General features: G+C 50.9%; 1 protein-coding gene across 1 annotated transcript in view; it reads left to right on the top strand.

Annotated features, from left to right (window-relative positions):
- Positions 1 to 12,805, top strand: part of Atp2c2 (ATPase secretory pathway Ca2+ transporting 2) — a 60,533-nt gene that overhangs the window by 20,252 nt on the left and 27,476 nt on the right. The window contains exons 3-7 of the mRNA XM_052167356.1: positions 1,733 to 1,849; positions 5,029 to 5,118; positions 6,411 to 6,446; positions 6,550 to 6,611; positions 10,035 to 10,143. Of these exons, the coding sequence (XP_052023316.1) occupies positions 1,733 to 1,849; positions 5,029 to 5,118; positions 6,411 to 6,446; positions 6,550 to 6,611; positions 10,035 to 10,143 (414 nt within the window). The remainder of the gene's footprint in view (positions 1 to 1,732; positions 1,850 to 5,028; positions 5,119 to 6,410; positions 6,447 to 6,549; positions 6,612 to 10,034; positions 10,144 to 12,805) is intronic.

Genomic DNA, 12,805 nt, shown 5'->3' with positions numbered 1-12,805 from the left:
CCGTAAAGCTATGGGAGTGGAATGATTCAGGTTTCCACACAAAATCTCAGTCAGCAGCGCAGCTGTCCCAGGAGCCAGCCCACTCAGCCCCTGCTAGAGGTCGGGAGTCCTTCCACCCACTGCTCCTGTGGCAATGAGGGGAACAGAGAGCAGCACTGTTAGGAAACTGCTCGGCCTGGCTTCCTCTTGTCATCCGGGCTCAAACTCTTCCCCACGCCTGCCTCTCACTCTTCATCCTTTATGGCGCGGAGACGCCAGCTACAGACATCAAATTCTCACGAGTGTCTGAGGGACTTAGAATCTGTGAGCAGTGGAGGAGAGGCAGGTGCCAACTACCTCTAGCTGGCCTAGGAGTCCAACCTCTGGGGCCACAGGATGGAACCAACATCATAGCTTCGGCTTATGTGACTTGGAACACCAGGCAGAGTGATGACACCATATGTACACACATGTGCATGCATGTTTGTGTGTGTTGTGTGCATGCACATATGTGTGACTTGCATGTGTATATAGGGGTGTGTGTGTGTGTGTGTGTGTGTGTGTGCATGCATATATGTATTACATGGGCAGATGTGAACCTGTGCATGGGTATCAGGATGTATGTGTGTTGGGGGGGATTTGTGTGCATAGGTGCCAAGTGTCTGCTTCTTCTTTGGGGTTGCCAGGCCAAGGCACACCAAGCTGGACTGGAGGCAGGGAAGCTTAGCCGGGTACGGGTGAACGCAGGGCAGGATCACAGCAGGCAGTGAGTGTGTGTTCAAAGAACAACACTGGGAGCAGCCTGAAGAGGTGGTCAGGGTCTCTGTGGAGCAAGGCGTGTGTACCACTGGCCAGGGCAAGGGTGTTTGAAGATGCTGAGTCTACAGACTCGGGGGCTGTAGAGTGTATGTGTGGAGAGGGGAATTTTATAAGGTCAAATGGAGAATGAAGTCTGGTAACCGGCAGGGTAATTAATTCTTACGAGGGTTAATGGTGGGGGAGCCGGGTTTACGATGCCAGGTTGGGAGGCGGGAGATAGCCAACTCCTGGTATCCGGGATCGAGCCATTCCTCTGTAACCCTAGGCCATTAGAGTCTCACAGCCCCTCCCCCCGTTTGTTTTATAAAGGAACAGTATCGTCATAGTCAACATCTACATTGGGAATGGTTTGATATTGAACCAGAACCTGATTGGCAGTGATTTTTCACCCCCCAATTGCAATAGCCCATATGAAACAAAAGTATGTGTCATCCGTAATGAAGATGTATTTTTGGCAGCTGTATTGGGGAACGTGATTGGATTCAGTGGGACCCGTGGTCTGTAATGCAGCGGTAGTGATAAGACATTCAGAATCCTCTGAAGTTGAGCAAGAGGAAGGCGGGGAAATGGGTATGAAGCCCTTGTGTGTGTGTGTGTGTGTGTGTGTGTGTGTGTGTGTGTGTGTGTGTGTGTGTGACTAGCATCAGTCCGAGTGTTTAAGAGAAGGTCATAAACAGGCCTGCGGAGGCAACCTGGTCAGTAAGGACATATCCCTTATATATCAGACCTGGCAAGGAGTTATGGGATATGTTGAGTTATGGGATCTTATATGCGGACTCCTCAGGGGAGAGTGTATCTTCCAGGGGCACACCCATTTTCCCAGTCCCCACCCCACCCCAGAAGAGGCTGGCTTTCACCAGGCACCTGTGACTTGGCTCCTTGGCCCCCACTGGGCCTGGCAGTGCGTTCACCCTTCATTCCTATCTCCTTTTAGGTGGACCTGGACAGCGGCCTGTCAGATTTTTCAGTGGCCCAGCGCAGGCTGGTCCATGGCTGGAATGAGTTTGTCACTGATAACACTGAACCCGTGTGGAAGAAATACCTGGATCAGGTAGGGGCTGACATCCTCCTCTGTGGTCACTCGGGGCACTGGCCAGGAAGGGCGGGGCAAGCATTCGTTCTTTAAATATTGATCCTGGGTGTCCTTGGACAGGTTGCACCTGGGGTGTGGGATGAATAAGTTTCAAGATAAACAGTTTTGTCCTTCTGGATGCTCTGAGCCTCCGGGAGGAACCCTGCATGGGTGACTAAAGATATAGGTGAGCCGGGTAGTGGTGGCGCACGCCTTTAATCCCAGTACTCTGGGAGGCAGAGGCAGGCGGATTTCTGAGTTCGAGGCCAGCCTGGTCTACAGAGTGAATTCCAGGACAGCCAGGGCTATACAGAGAAACCCTGTCTCAGAAAAAACAAAAACAAAAACAAAAACAAAAAACCAAACCAAACAAAACAAAACAAAACCAAAAATATATAAGTGGCCATAATAACCCTTATTAGCAATCATGGGCACTAGGAACAATTGCCACACGCCAGGCAGCACGCCGAATGGTAAGTAAATAAGTAATGTCAACTTATTTTATCATCCCCTCTAAAGCCATTTGTAAAGGTGTGGAGGAGTGCGGCTGAGGAACAGGAAGCCTTTCCTCCTGGCACACAGATTAGCCAGAGGAAGCAACGAGAGACTCGGGATATCCTGGCAAACAAGCCAAGAAAGAATTAAGAAGGAGTGTGCCTCAAGAGACTACCCGGTTCTCAGTGCCCTGCACTGACGCATGTGGCACCCAAACTGGTTCATTGGTACAGGGGTGGGGCTGGCCAAACCCAGAAGAGTCATTGTCCAGGCAGTGGAGGCTGCCGGAAGTCAGAGTCTAAGGATGGAGGCTCAGACCAGCCGGGGCTCAGGCAGCTCTGCCCCGTTGGTGCTCACCCTGTCTTTTCCTCTGGAGCCCTCTGCTTACTCTGAAGGCTCCCTCTATAAGTTCAAGGACACACCTACGGAAAGTGGCTGGAGTCTGTGGTCCTACGGGCACACAGATTCTCTCTGTCCATCCTCCATACATTCATCCCTTTCTTACATCCACTAAACTGTGGTGAGGCAACCAGGGGGGACCCTCCTTTATGTTTTCTGTGACCAGTGGACTGGCTTCTGAGTCTCAGAAAGGGTATGAACAATACCTGTGTACTCACAGCTTTGGGTGGCTGGTCCCCTTAAATGACTTATGACAATCTTTGGAACATGGTGGGGTCTAGAGAGGAGACGTTTGTACGCTCTGACTTTGCCTTGTGAGCACACTGCAGCTTTGCGGGTGAATCTGTGTATTTTGGAGCAGGTCTTAGGCTTTATGGGGGTCAGGTTCCTTCTCCTTGCCAGCAGACCTCTACCCCATGTGTCTCAGACCCAACTGCAGAGCTTGAAAGCATTCCACTGTGTGGTGGGATTCTCTCTAAAGGACAGGCTCATTCCTATCCCTTCCCATCCTCCCTCCCTGCAGCCCTGGCAAGGAGGAGAAACTTCCGGCTGGGTCAGGAACCATTCCTGGGGCTGCACAGCCAATATTTCTCCATTCTGCCAATACTAAATACTATCGTATCAGCCTGGTTCCACGGGCAGTGGCCACTTATTGAGCCCTGGACAGGCTATTCTCATGCCGTGATTCCAAAGAGCCAGAAGCAACTGGGCATGGAGACTCTTACGTGGAATCCCAACAGTCAAGAGGCTGAGGTGAAAGGACTGCTGTGTGTCTTGGGTCAGCCTGGGCTAGATAGTGAGATGCTGACCCAGAGATATATAAATTAGCCAGGCACAGCCTGTGACCCCAGGCACTTGGGGCCAAGGGCTAAGAATTCAAACCCAGCCGGGCAGTGGTGGCACATGCCTTTAATCCCAGCACTTGGGAGGCGGAGGCAGGCGGATTTCTGAGTTCGAGGCCAGCCTGGTCTACAGAGGGAGTTCTAGGACATCCAGGGCTACACAGAGAAACCCTGTCTCAAACAAACAAACAAAAAGAATTCAAACCCATCCTTGACTGTGTGGCCAGTCTGAGGGGAGACTGAGCTAAGGAGACCCTATCTCAAAAGTGAAAGAGAAAGAGGGAATGGGAGGGGAGAGGAGGAAAAAAAAAACAGACAGACAGACAGACAGACAGCATTCCTAATCACTAGGAACTAGAGGCTGGGAGAAGACGGAGGTGGATGCAGACTGAGTCAGTGGTGGAGACAGGCAGGAGAGAACAAGATTCCTGAGTTCTTGTCCACCATATCACACCACTGGAGCCTGTACTGAATCACAAAAACACTGTGGCATCCAGGCTAGGTGAGGCCTGTGACCTCAGGACTGTCACCTCCCAGCTGTCATGGGCTGGTAGGGTCAAAGTGTCTTTGTGGCTCTGGTGTGGCAAAGGTGTTTGGTAGGGCCACTCAGGCCTGCTGCTTGAGTTACCTCAAACCACCAGGTCCTCCCACAAAGGCTAAACATGACAGCTCCAGGGGTGATAGTGGGGGTTCAGCCCCTTCATGTCTCTCACCAACATACACTGCGGTGCTTCTCACCGGGGTGGGGGGTGGGACCTGTGTCCTTGGACATGTTTCCTTCTGTGCCTTGGCCACTGGGAAGCTCAGAGGCAGAGATATACGTTTGTTGGTCCTTTAAGCTCTCCCTGATCTCCTTGGCTCAGCTCTCTGACATTCGGTGTGTTTCTTCTCCCTCTGCATTCTCTGCAGCATGGGTCATCGTGAGGGAAGGATTGACAGACAAAGCACTAATGGAAAATTCTTTGGAGAGGTCTTTGGGACTTCAGTGCCTACGTGACATGCAGTGACATGTGGGGGCTAAAAGGAACATCACTAGAGTCCCCAGATATTATCACAGGGCTGGGTTGACTATGGTGCACAGGGTTGGGGGTCTATTGTAGCAAGAGAGGAGTGCTTGCTAGTGGTAGCCAGGATGGGCATTCACCGTGGATCCTAAAGAGATCCTTGATGGATTGATCTGTGGCCAGGCGAGACAAAGAACTCAAAGTCAGGGCAGGTCTGGGTAAGGATGGTATCAGGATTAGCCCACAAGTCTGTCAGTGGTGGACTTACCGACAGAGGAGGAACAACGGATTGAGCAGGTCTCCTGTATAGGGAGGACTAGAAACCTGGCCTCACCTGAAGGTCTGAGGTGCCCAACTGCTGCAGGGAGGAACCTCCGCTGCCTCTTGTTCTGCTAAGATTCTGTTGTTTGTCTTTCAGTTCAGGAACCCCCTGATCCTGCTGCTGCTGGGCTCCTCCGTGGTGAGCGTCCTCACCAAAGAGTATGAGGACGCCGTGAGCATTGCCCTGGTGAGTGACGGGCGGCCTCCACTCCCAGACTGGCATGCTCAGGGCTGGTTGTGTCTGCTGAAGCTGTCTTTCAAAAAAAAAAAAAAGATCATGGTTTACGTATGTTCATATGCATGCATGTGGGAACACACGTGTACACCTGTACAGAGGCTAAAGGACAGCCTCATTTCTCAGGCACCATTTGGGGGTAGGTTGTTTGCCATCTTCTCCCCTCCCCATGAGGTCTGAGTGTAGTGTTTGTGTTGTGACATGCGGTCGGTCCGGTCGGTCGTTTTGGTTCCAGCTTTAAGAGGGGAAGCCGGGCAGTGGTAGCACACACCTTTAATCCCAGCACTTGGGAGGCAAAGGCAGGTGGATTTCTGAGTTTGAGGCCAGCCAGGTCTACAGAGTTCCAGGACAGCCAGGGCTACACAGAGAAACCCTGTCTCAAAAAAAAAAAAAAAGGTGGGGGACAGTCCAGGTGAAGGCATGGCTGTGGTAGTGGGATATATATATATATATATATATATATATTCAATATACATGGTTGAGATATATATTCTATATATATGGTTGATTATACACACATATGTGTATATATAAATACACACATACAATATATGTAATATTTTATACATATATATATATTCCTTTAGGGTTTGTATTCCTTTATAAAACACTATGACCAAGAAGCAAGTTAAGAAGGAAAGGGTTTATTCAGCTTACACTTCCACATTGCTTTTCATCACCAAAGGAAGTCAGGACAGAAACTCACACAGGGCAGGAACTTGGAGGCAGGAGCTGATGCAGAGGCTGTGGAGGGATGTTTCTTACTGACTTGCTTCTCCTGGCTTGCTCAGCTTGCTTTCTTATAGAACCCAGGACTACCAGCTTGGGGATGGCACTGCCCACAATGGGCTGGGCCTTCCCAACCTTGATCACTAATTGAGAAAATGCCTTACAGCTGGATCTCATGGAGGCATTTCCTCAAGGGAGGCTCCTTTCTCTGTGATAACTCCAGTTTGTGTCAAGTTGACACACAAAACCAACACATGCACACATACATATATGGTTTATATATAGGGTTTATATATGTATGGCTTATATATGTATACATATATATGGCTTATATATATTCTATATATATGGTTTATATATTCTATATATAGTATATACAGGCCTTGGATCACAGGTCTGCACCACCGGGCTTGGAGTGCAGTGTGCTCAGAGTCCCTGGGTCCCAGCAGTGAAGCCAGAGCCTCACTGTGAATAGGGCTCTCATCCCCCTCCCTCCCGGCACCCCTGTCTTCCAGGCCGTTCTCATCGTCGTGACTGTTGGCTTCATCCAGGTGCGTACAGCCCGAGTCCCATCTGGGTGGAGTAGCTGGGCCCTGGCGGGAATTTGTTGGGGTTCCCACCCTTGAACAGCACATCTGATGTGCTTCCTGCCAGGAATACAGGTCGGAGAAGTCTCTGGAAGAGCTCACCAAGCTGGTACCTCCAGAGTGCAATTGGTAAGTCGGGGCCTCCAGGAGCCCATGGTCCACAGAAGGAGCTGTTGACTATGCTAACGGGTCTGACAGATGCTTGGCCAATGCTGTCACCGTCATGGTGTGGCATGAGGAGCGCAGTCTCTCGGTCTCACGGCGGACAAGGAGACCTGGTATCTGCCCTGGTGGTAGCTTGCTGTGCGACCATAGACAGGAGGCTCCACCTCTCTGGGCATCTGCTCTGGCATCAGGGACTAACTTGTCTTGGCAGGGGGTGAGAGGAAGAACCTGGAAAATAAAGCAGAAAACCCTGAGTTTTGCCTGGAGAGAGGGGTCCAGAGTGCCAAGATGAAGTCAAGCCGGCCCGGGCCGCAGAGCGTGGTGCGGCTCTGGCATGGCTATATGTGGAGGGTGGTCCTAGGCCCTGTTCTGTTGTGCAGAGACACCATGGCCAAGGAAGCTTATAAAGGAGGAGATTGTTGGGGCTCACTGTTTCAGGAGGGGGCTTCATAATCATGGTGGCAGGGTTCATGGCAGCGGGGCAGGTAGGCGTGGCACCAGAGCAGTGTCTGAGAGCTTACATTTGAGACACTGAGAAAACAATCACGAGGGGGAGAAGAGAGAGAGTACGTGTGCAAGAGTGCCAGCCAGCCGAGTGGGAGGGTGTGGGCTTTTGGAAAAACCCCAGGGGCATGCCTCCTCCAGCAAGACCACACCTCCTCCAACAAGACCACACCCCTTCAACAAGACCACACCTCCTCCAACAAGACCACACCTCCTCCAACAAGACCACACCCCTCCAACAAGACCACACCTCCTCCAACAAGACCAAACATAGGAGACTATGGGAGCCATTCTCATTCAAACTACCACAAGGGTGTTCTCTCTCTGATTGGGGTCAGCAGCTCTGAGCAGGTGGCAGCCTCTGGCCAGCCCACATGTTGCTCCTCTGCCATTTCTGTTCCCAGCTCCCATCACTGATGTTCAAAAAGGAAAATAACAAAATCAACAAAAGCACCCATCTGTCCTTCACAGCTCTTCAACCTCATGCAACATGCATGTGTAGAAACTTCTAGAAGTATCATCTAACCCGCTCTGTACAGTGTGGGGTTGATAGCCATGGTTTCTAAGAACTCCACGTATGGCTGACTGAGAGGCCAAGGTCCTCATTTTCTGTTCTTTGATTTGATTTTATTAGAATGAGAATGTGGGAGAGAAGGGATGCTTGGACAGAGAGGAATCTAAATGCATTAGGAGCCAACCACATGTTTTTTACATTTACTTATTTGTGTGTATTTGTATCAGTGGAGCATGCCGTGCTATGTGAAAGGTTAGAAGACAACTTGGGGGAGCCAGTTCTCTCTTGCCATGGACTTCTAGGGGTCAAACTCAGACAGGTTTGACTCTGCTGAGCCATCTTCCGGCTCTGGGACCAGCGTCCAAGGGCATCGTGTAGAACTCACAGGCTACCCCCAGAACTGAAGTGGTTCAGGAAAGACGGATCCTTCGCCAACCCACAGACCTGACTGAGAGTCCCACATGTGGCTGGGTCCCCTCAGTACCTGTGCTGCTCAAAACGAGGACTAGAGGCTCCATGCGCCCTGAGATGTTAGGAGACTCAGATACTCAGCTTGGCTCTGAGCCTGCCCAGAAATTTTTCAGGAACACGCACGACATGAGTTGGGGCTTTGGGTGGGGAGAAAGCCTCATGGGGCATGGGTCTGGCTGGTCTGCCAAGGTGTTAGCAGTTATGAGGTGTATGTGAGACAGACACAGAGAAACAGACAGATGCAAGGAAGAGGGGCACAGTTGGGATGGAGAGGGAGATACGGACCCATAGGTAGGATGAACATTCCAGAAGCTGCAAGGGACAATGACCATCTGGGTCCACTGGTTGGAGTACAAGGCCATCGGAAACCCAGAGAGGTGACATTATCATCTGAGCAGCCAGAAATGAGTGAGCTACAATGATGACTGAACTTTATGCTTAAATACCACATCTTGACCTTTTCGTAGTAGGGTATATTACCGATAGTCCCAGAGGCCAATTCAGAGACAGTTTCCCTTTCAAATCTGGGCCAAGGACCCAATGAGGTGCACAGCGATGAGATCATCCTGGTGGGAGGAGTTGGGGGGGGCTGTGGGTCCCCAAAAGCTCGGGGTCCTCTCGTGATAGAGACAGGGTAGTGTGCCAAGAGACAGGATGACTGGGAAAGCAGCAGATGCTCACCACTTCCCAAAGCCCAAACCATCAAACCAAGAAAAACCCGCAGGGGCGTGGCAGTGATGGGGGCGGGGGAGGGGGAAAACAAGGGCAGCATTGAGTATTACCATGTGGCTGGCCCTGACAGAACACTGGAGGCAGGGAGGCCACTGAAGGAAGGACCCGTGGAACAGCAGGAGTGATCCTGGTGTTCTTGGCTACAAAGAATGGAAAACTTAATTGCATAGGACATGAGGAAATGATATCATGGCATAGCAAGGGATCAGAGTGAGGATTGATTAACGTGGTACCATGGGCTTGGGCTTGGCTTCCTCCCTCTGACTGGCTTCCTTAGAGGTGCCAAGATGGCTGCCACAGCTCTAGCCATCAAGGTCACAAATATATAAAGGTCCCACTGAAGAGACTGTGCATATAGGGCAAGGAAGCCTTTCTCACAGGTTCCAGCCAACACCTCATGTCTCATAAGCATGTCACAGGCAAAGATGGAAGCACTCTGATGATCATACCCAGGTACGGCCCGCTAGCTAAATAAACAGTAAGCAAAATTAAGTCTCCTGCCAGAGGAAGGGGATTCCCACCCTGTCTGTCAAGGTCTACAAAGACCCAAGGCCACGAAAGGGGGTGTGTTTGAGGCTTGAGTGGACCCAGGAGTAGTAGGAGGTGGATCAGATGGCAGATTTTTGTGGGGATTGCTTCCAAGGTCATGAGAACTCACTCACTGGAGGGTTTTGGGTAGAGGGAGCTTGTCCTAACTCTCCCTAGCTGCTGAGCTAGGGGAACGAGAGGAGAGGACATTTGCTGTAGAGGTCTGTGCCCAGTCAGTCATAGGTGACCATGCACTCAGGAGGGCCAGGCTTATCTGGCCCTGAAGCTGCCCCTCCACCCAATGGCATCCTTCCTTCCGGGCCTCCCAGTCAGGGTAGTATGCTCTCTCAGCATCAAAGTGTGTTTTCCCAGGTGCCATTTGGAAGCCACAGACTAGATGGCCTCTGCCTACTGAACCTTCCAAAGTCAGTAGCAGTAGCCTCAATTTCTCAGGAGACCCAGGGTCCCTCAGAAGTCATATGCCTCCCCAAAGTATTTTGAGTTACAAGAGTTTAAAAGTAGGACTGGTAAAGTCTCGAGAGTTTGCCTGCAATCAAAAAAATGCCAGGTCGATCTGTTCATCCAGTTGTCAAAGGGTGTGGAACGGGGGTCACCATGCTGTCTCCTCTCCCATGCAGCCTGAGAGATGGTAAGCTCCGGCACATGCTCGCACGAGACCTGGTTCCAGGAGACATCGTGTCCTTGTCCATGGGAGACCGGATCCCTGCTGACATCCGACTCACTGAGGTGAGCACCTCTTGACACTGTAGCCTACATATAATAGCTAGTCCTGATGAACAGGCAGTGCGGGCACAAGAACCCCCCAAATCTACCATTACCAAAAAGCTTATTCTTCTAGAACAGCTTGGCTGTGTGGCTTCCATTCCAGATTGTTACCCATAGTCAACAATGGTCCAAAGATATTAGTAATTGTCTTCTCTCTTGAGACAGAGAAAGAGAGAGAGAGAGAGAGAGAGACTATTTATTATAATCTGTTCTTTCAGTTGAGTATCTAGGGGACTGGGAACACTGCCCCATGGCGGGGTGGGGGGCAGCCAGCACAGGCCTAACACGTCTTGGTTAGGGATTCTGTGCATTGTGTGTGCAAGCTCGTGTGTGTGTGTGTGTGTGTGTATATGCGCATGCGTGTGCGCGCGTGTGAGCATGGAGGCTCCTGAACCACCTTGAGTGTCATTTCTCAGACACTGTTCCTTGAGCCCAGAGCTCGCCAAGTAGCCTCAATTGGCTGAACAGTTAAGACCTGCCTGTCTGTCTCCCTAGCTCTGGAATTTCCATTGCACACTGCTGTAATGCCGCCACCACCACAACCACCACCATCTCCTCCTCCTCCTCTTTTAACTCTCCCCTCTTCTCTTCCTCCTCTTCTTTTTCCCCTCCCTCTCCTTTTCTTTGTATTCCTCCCCTTCCCCTCCCTCCTCCTTCTCCTTTTCCTCCTCCTTCTCATTGTCTTCTCTCTTTTCTTCCCACGTGGGTCTGGGACTCAGATCAGATTCTTGTACTAGCAAGGAAAACCTTTTACCAACTAAACTACTCCCTCACCCAGGGAATGTGGTTTACAGATCAGATCACAGTGGCAAAATCATCCAGGGCAGGACTGAAGGCTATGGGCTGCATCATAGCAAGGAGAGAAACTGAGGCAGAGAACCATCAAGTGAGCAGAGGTCTGGTTTGGTGACCCTAGTGAAACGGTCTCCTCTCACACCTTGAAGGTTCAGAGTTACCATCTAGTAGAACCATGCTGTGTGAGATGATGCTACACTCTGGAGAAAGGACTGGGTGGCAGTCACGTGAGTGACAGCCTCTCCCAAGAATGGGTGAGTACTGCTTGGTCTGTCATTGAGATGAAAGGCGAGTGACTGAGAGAGGTTCATCCATGGAGTTCTGAGGATGAGGCACTCTTTCTGCTGCAAGTGCTCTTGGGAGAGAAGCGGCACAGCCATGAGAGTGGCAGCACATGAGCCTGGTGTTCAACTCAACACCTAAAATGCCAAGTGTGTAAGTAACCCGGACTTCTCTGCTTACCCACCATGTTCATGCCTCAGTTTCTTTAAATGTAACATAGGAGGTGATAACAGCCTGGGGCAGTTAGGAGGATTAAGTAGCTTTGAGGATACAGAACCGAGGAAACACTGGCTGGCTCGTAAGAAATTCAGTCTGTGGGAGAAGCAGGGGGAGCTTTTGGGCTTTGAGTCCTGCCCTGGTGTCTCACTGCATAACTCTACACACACTGTTCAGATTACTGTGAGGACCAGGTAACCCACCACCTGTAATAGCCCAGGTATCTTAGGGTTCCTATTCCTGCACAAACATCATGACCAAGAAGCAAGTTGGAGAGGAAAGAATTTATTCTGCTTACACTTCCACATTGCTGTTCATCACCAAAGGAAGTCAGGACTGGATCTCAAGCAGGTCAGGAAGCAGGAGCTGATGCAGAGGCCATGGAGGGATGTTTCTTACTGGCTTGTTCAGCTTGCTTTCTTATAGAACCCAAGACTACCAGCCCAGGGATGGCCCCACCCACAAGAGCCCTTCCCCCCTTGATCACTAATTGAGAAAATGCCCCACAGCTGGATCTCCTGGAGGCATTTCCTCACCTGAAGCTCCTTTCTCTGTGATAACTCCAGCTTGTTTCAAGTTGACACAAAACCAGCCAGTACAGCAGGTATTGGGTGATTTAAGCTGTGTAGCCCTGAGTAGACCTCAGGCTTTTCAGTCAGTTTAAGCATCACTCTGACTGCTGCTGCCGGCTCACACAGCCTTGTATTCATTTTAGTAACACCTGCACGTATTGGTAGATGACACCATTGTGCCCCACCATTGGCATTTTGCAGCTCCCTGGGACAATCAATAGCTCTGTTGATTCACGGCAGAAAATCTTTATCAGCAATTAAGCTCCGAGACTTGGGAGTGGCCAGCCCTGACCAGTGAGTTCCGGGAACAGGAGGTTCAGAAGCCTCGGGGACAGGACCCACAATAGCCTGTGCACAGCTGCATGGTGTGACAAAGCCTTACCGTCTGTTCCCCAGCGTGGGAACAGAGGCGAAAGTCTTGGCTATTCTTTCCCCGCTGTGGAGTCCCGAGTGAAGACAATTGAACCGAATTGTCAGAACTCCACGTAAGCTTTATCAAGAGGTCCTAGCACTAGGACAGGATTGCAGGATAGTGAGCAGCACATAGATGGCCAGGGAGAGGAGGGCGCCTTCGTGGGCCCCATCTCCAGCACAGCCACCTTGGTCACACTGGGATCATGTGACCTACTTACCCCAACTCTGTCTTGGACTCGCTCATGTCTCTCCTCACCCAACCCCTGCCTCATCCCCAAAGACTGAGTCCTCCTCACCGCAACAGCCTGCTTCTTCTTCATTCAAACGCTCTGGTGTTCACCTAT

This window comes from Apodemus sylvaticus, chromosome 21 (genome assembly GCF_947179515.1).
Source record: "Apodemus sylvaticus chromosome 21, mApoSyl1.1, whole genome shotgun sequence".
In the NCBI taxonomy this organism is placed as follows: domain Eukaryota; kingdom Metazoa; phylum Chordata; class Mammalia; order Rodentia; family Muridae; genus Apodemus; species Apodemus sylvaticus.
This window is presented reverse-complemented; position numbering and strand designations above follow the sequence as displayed.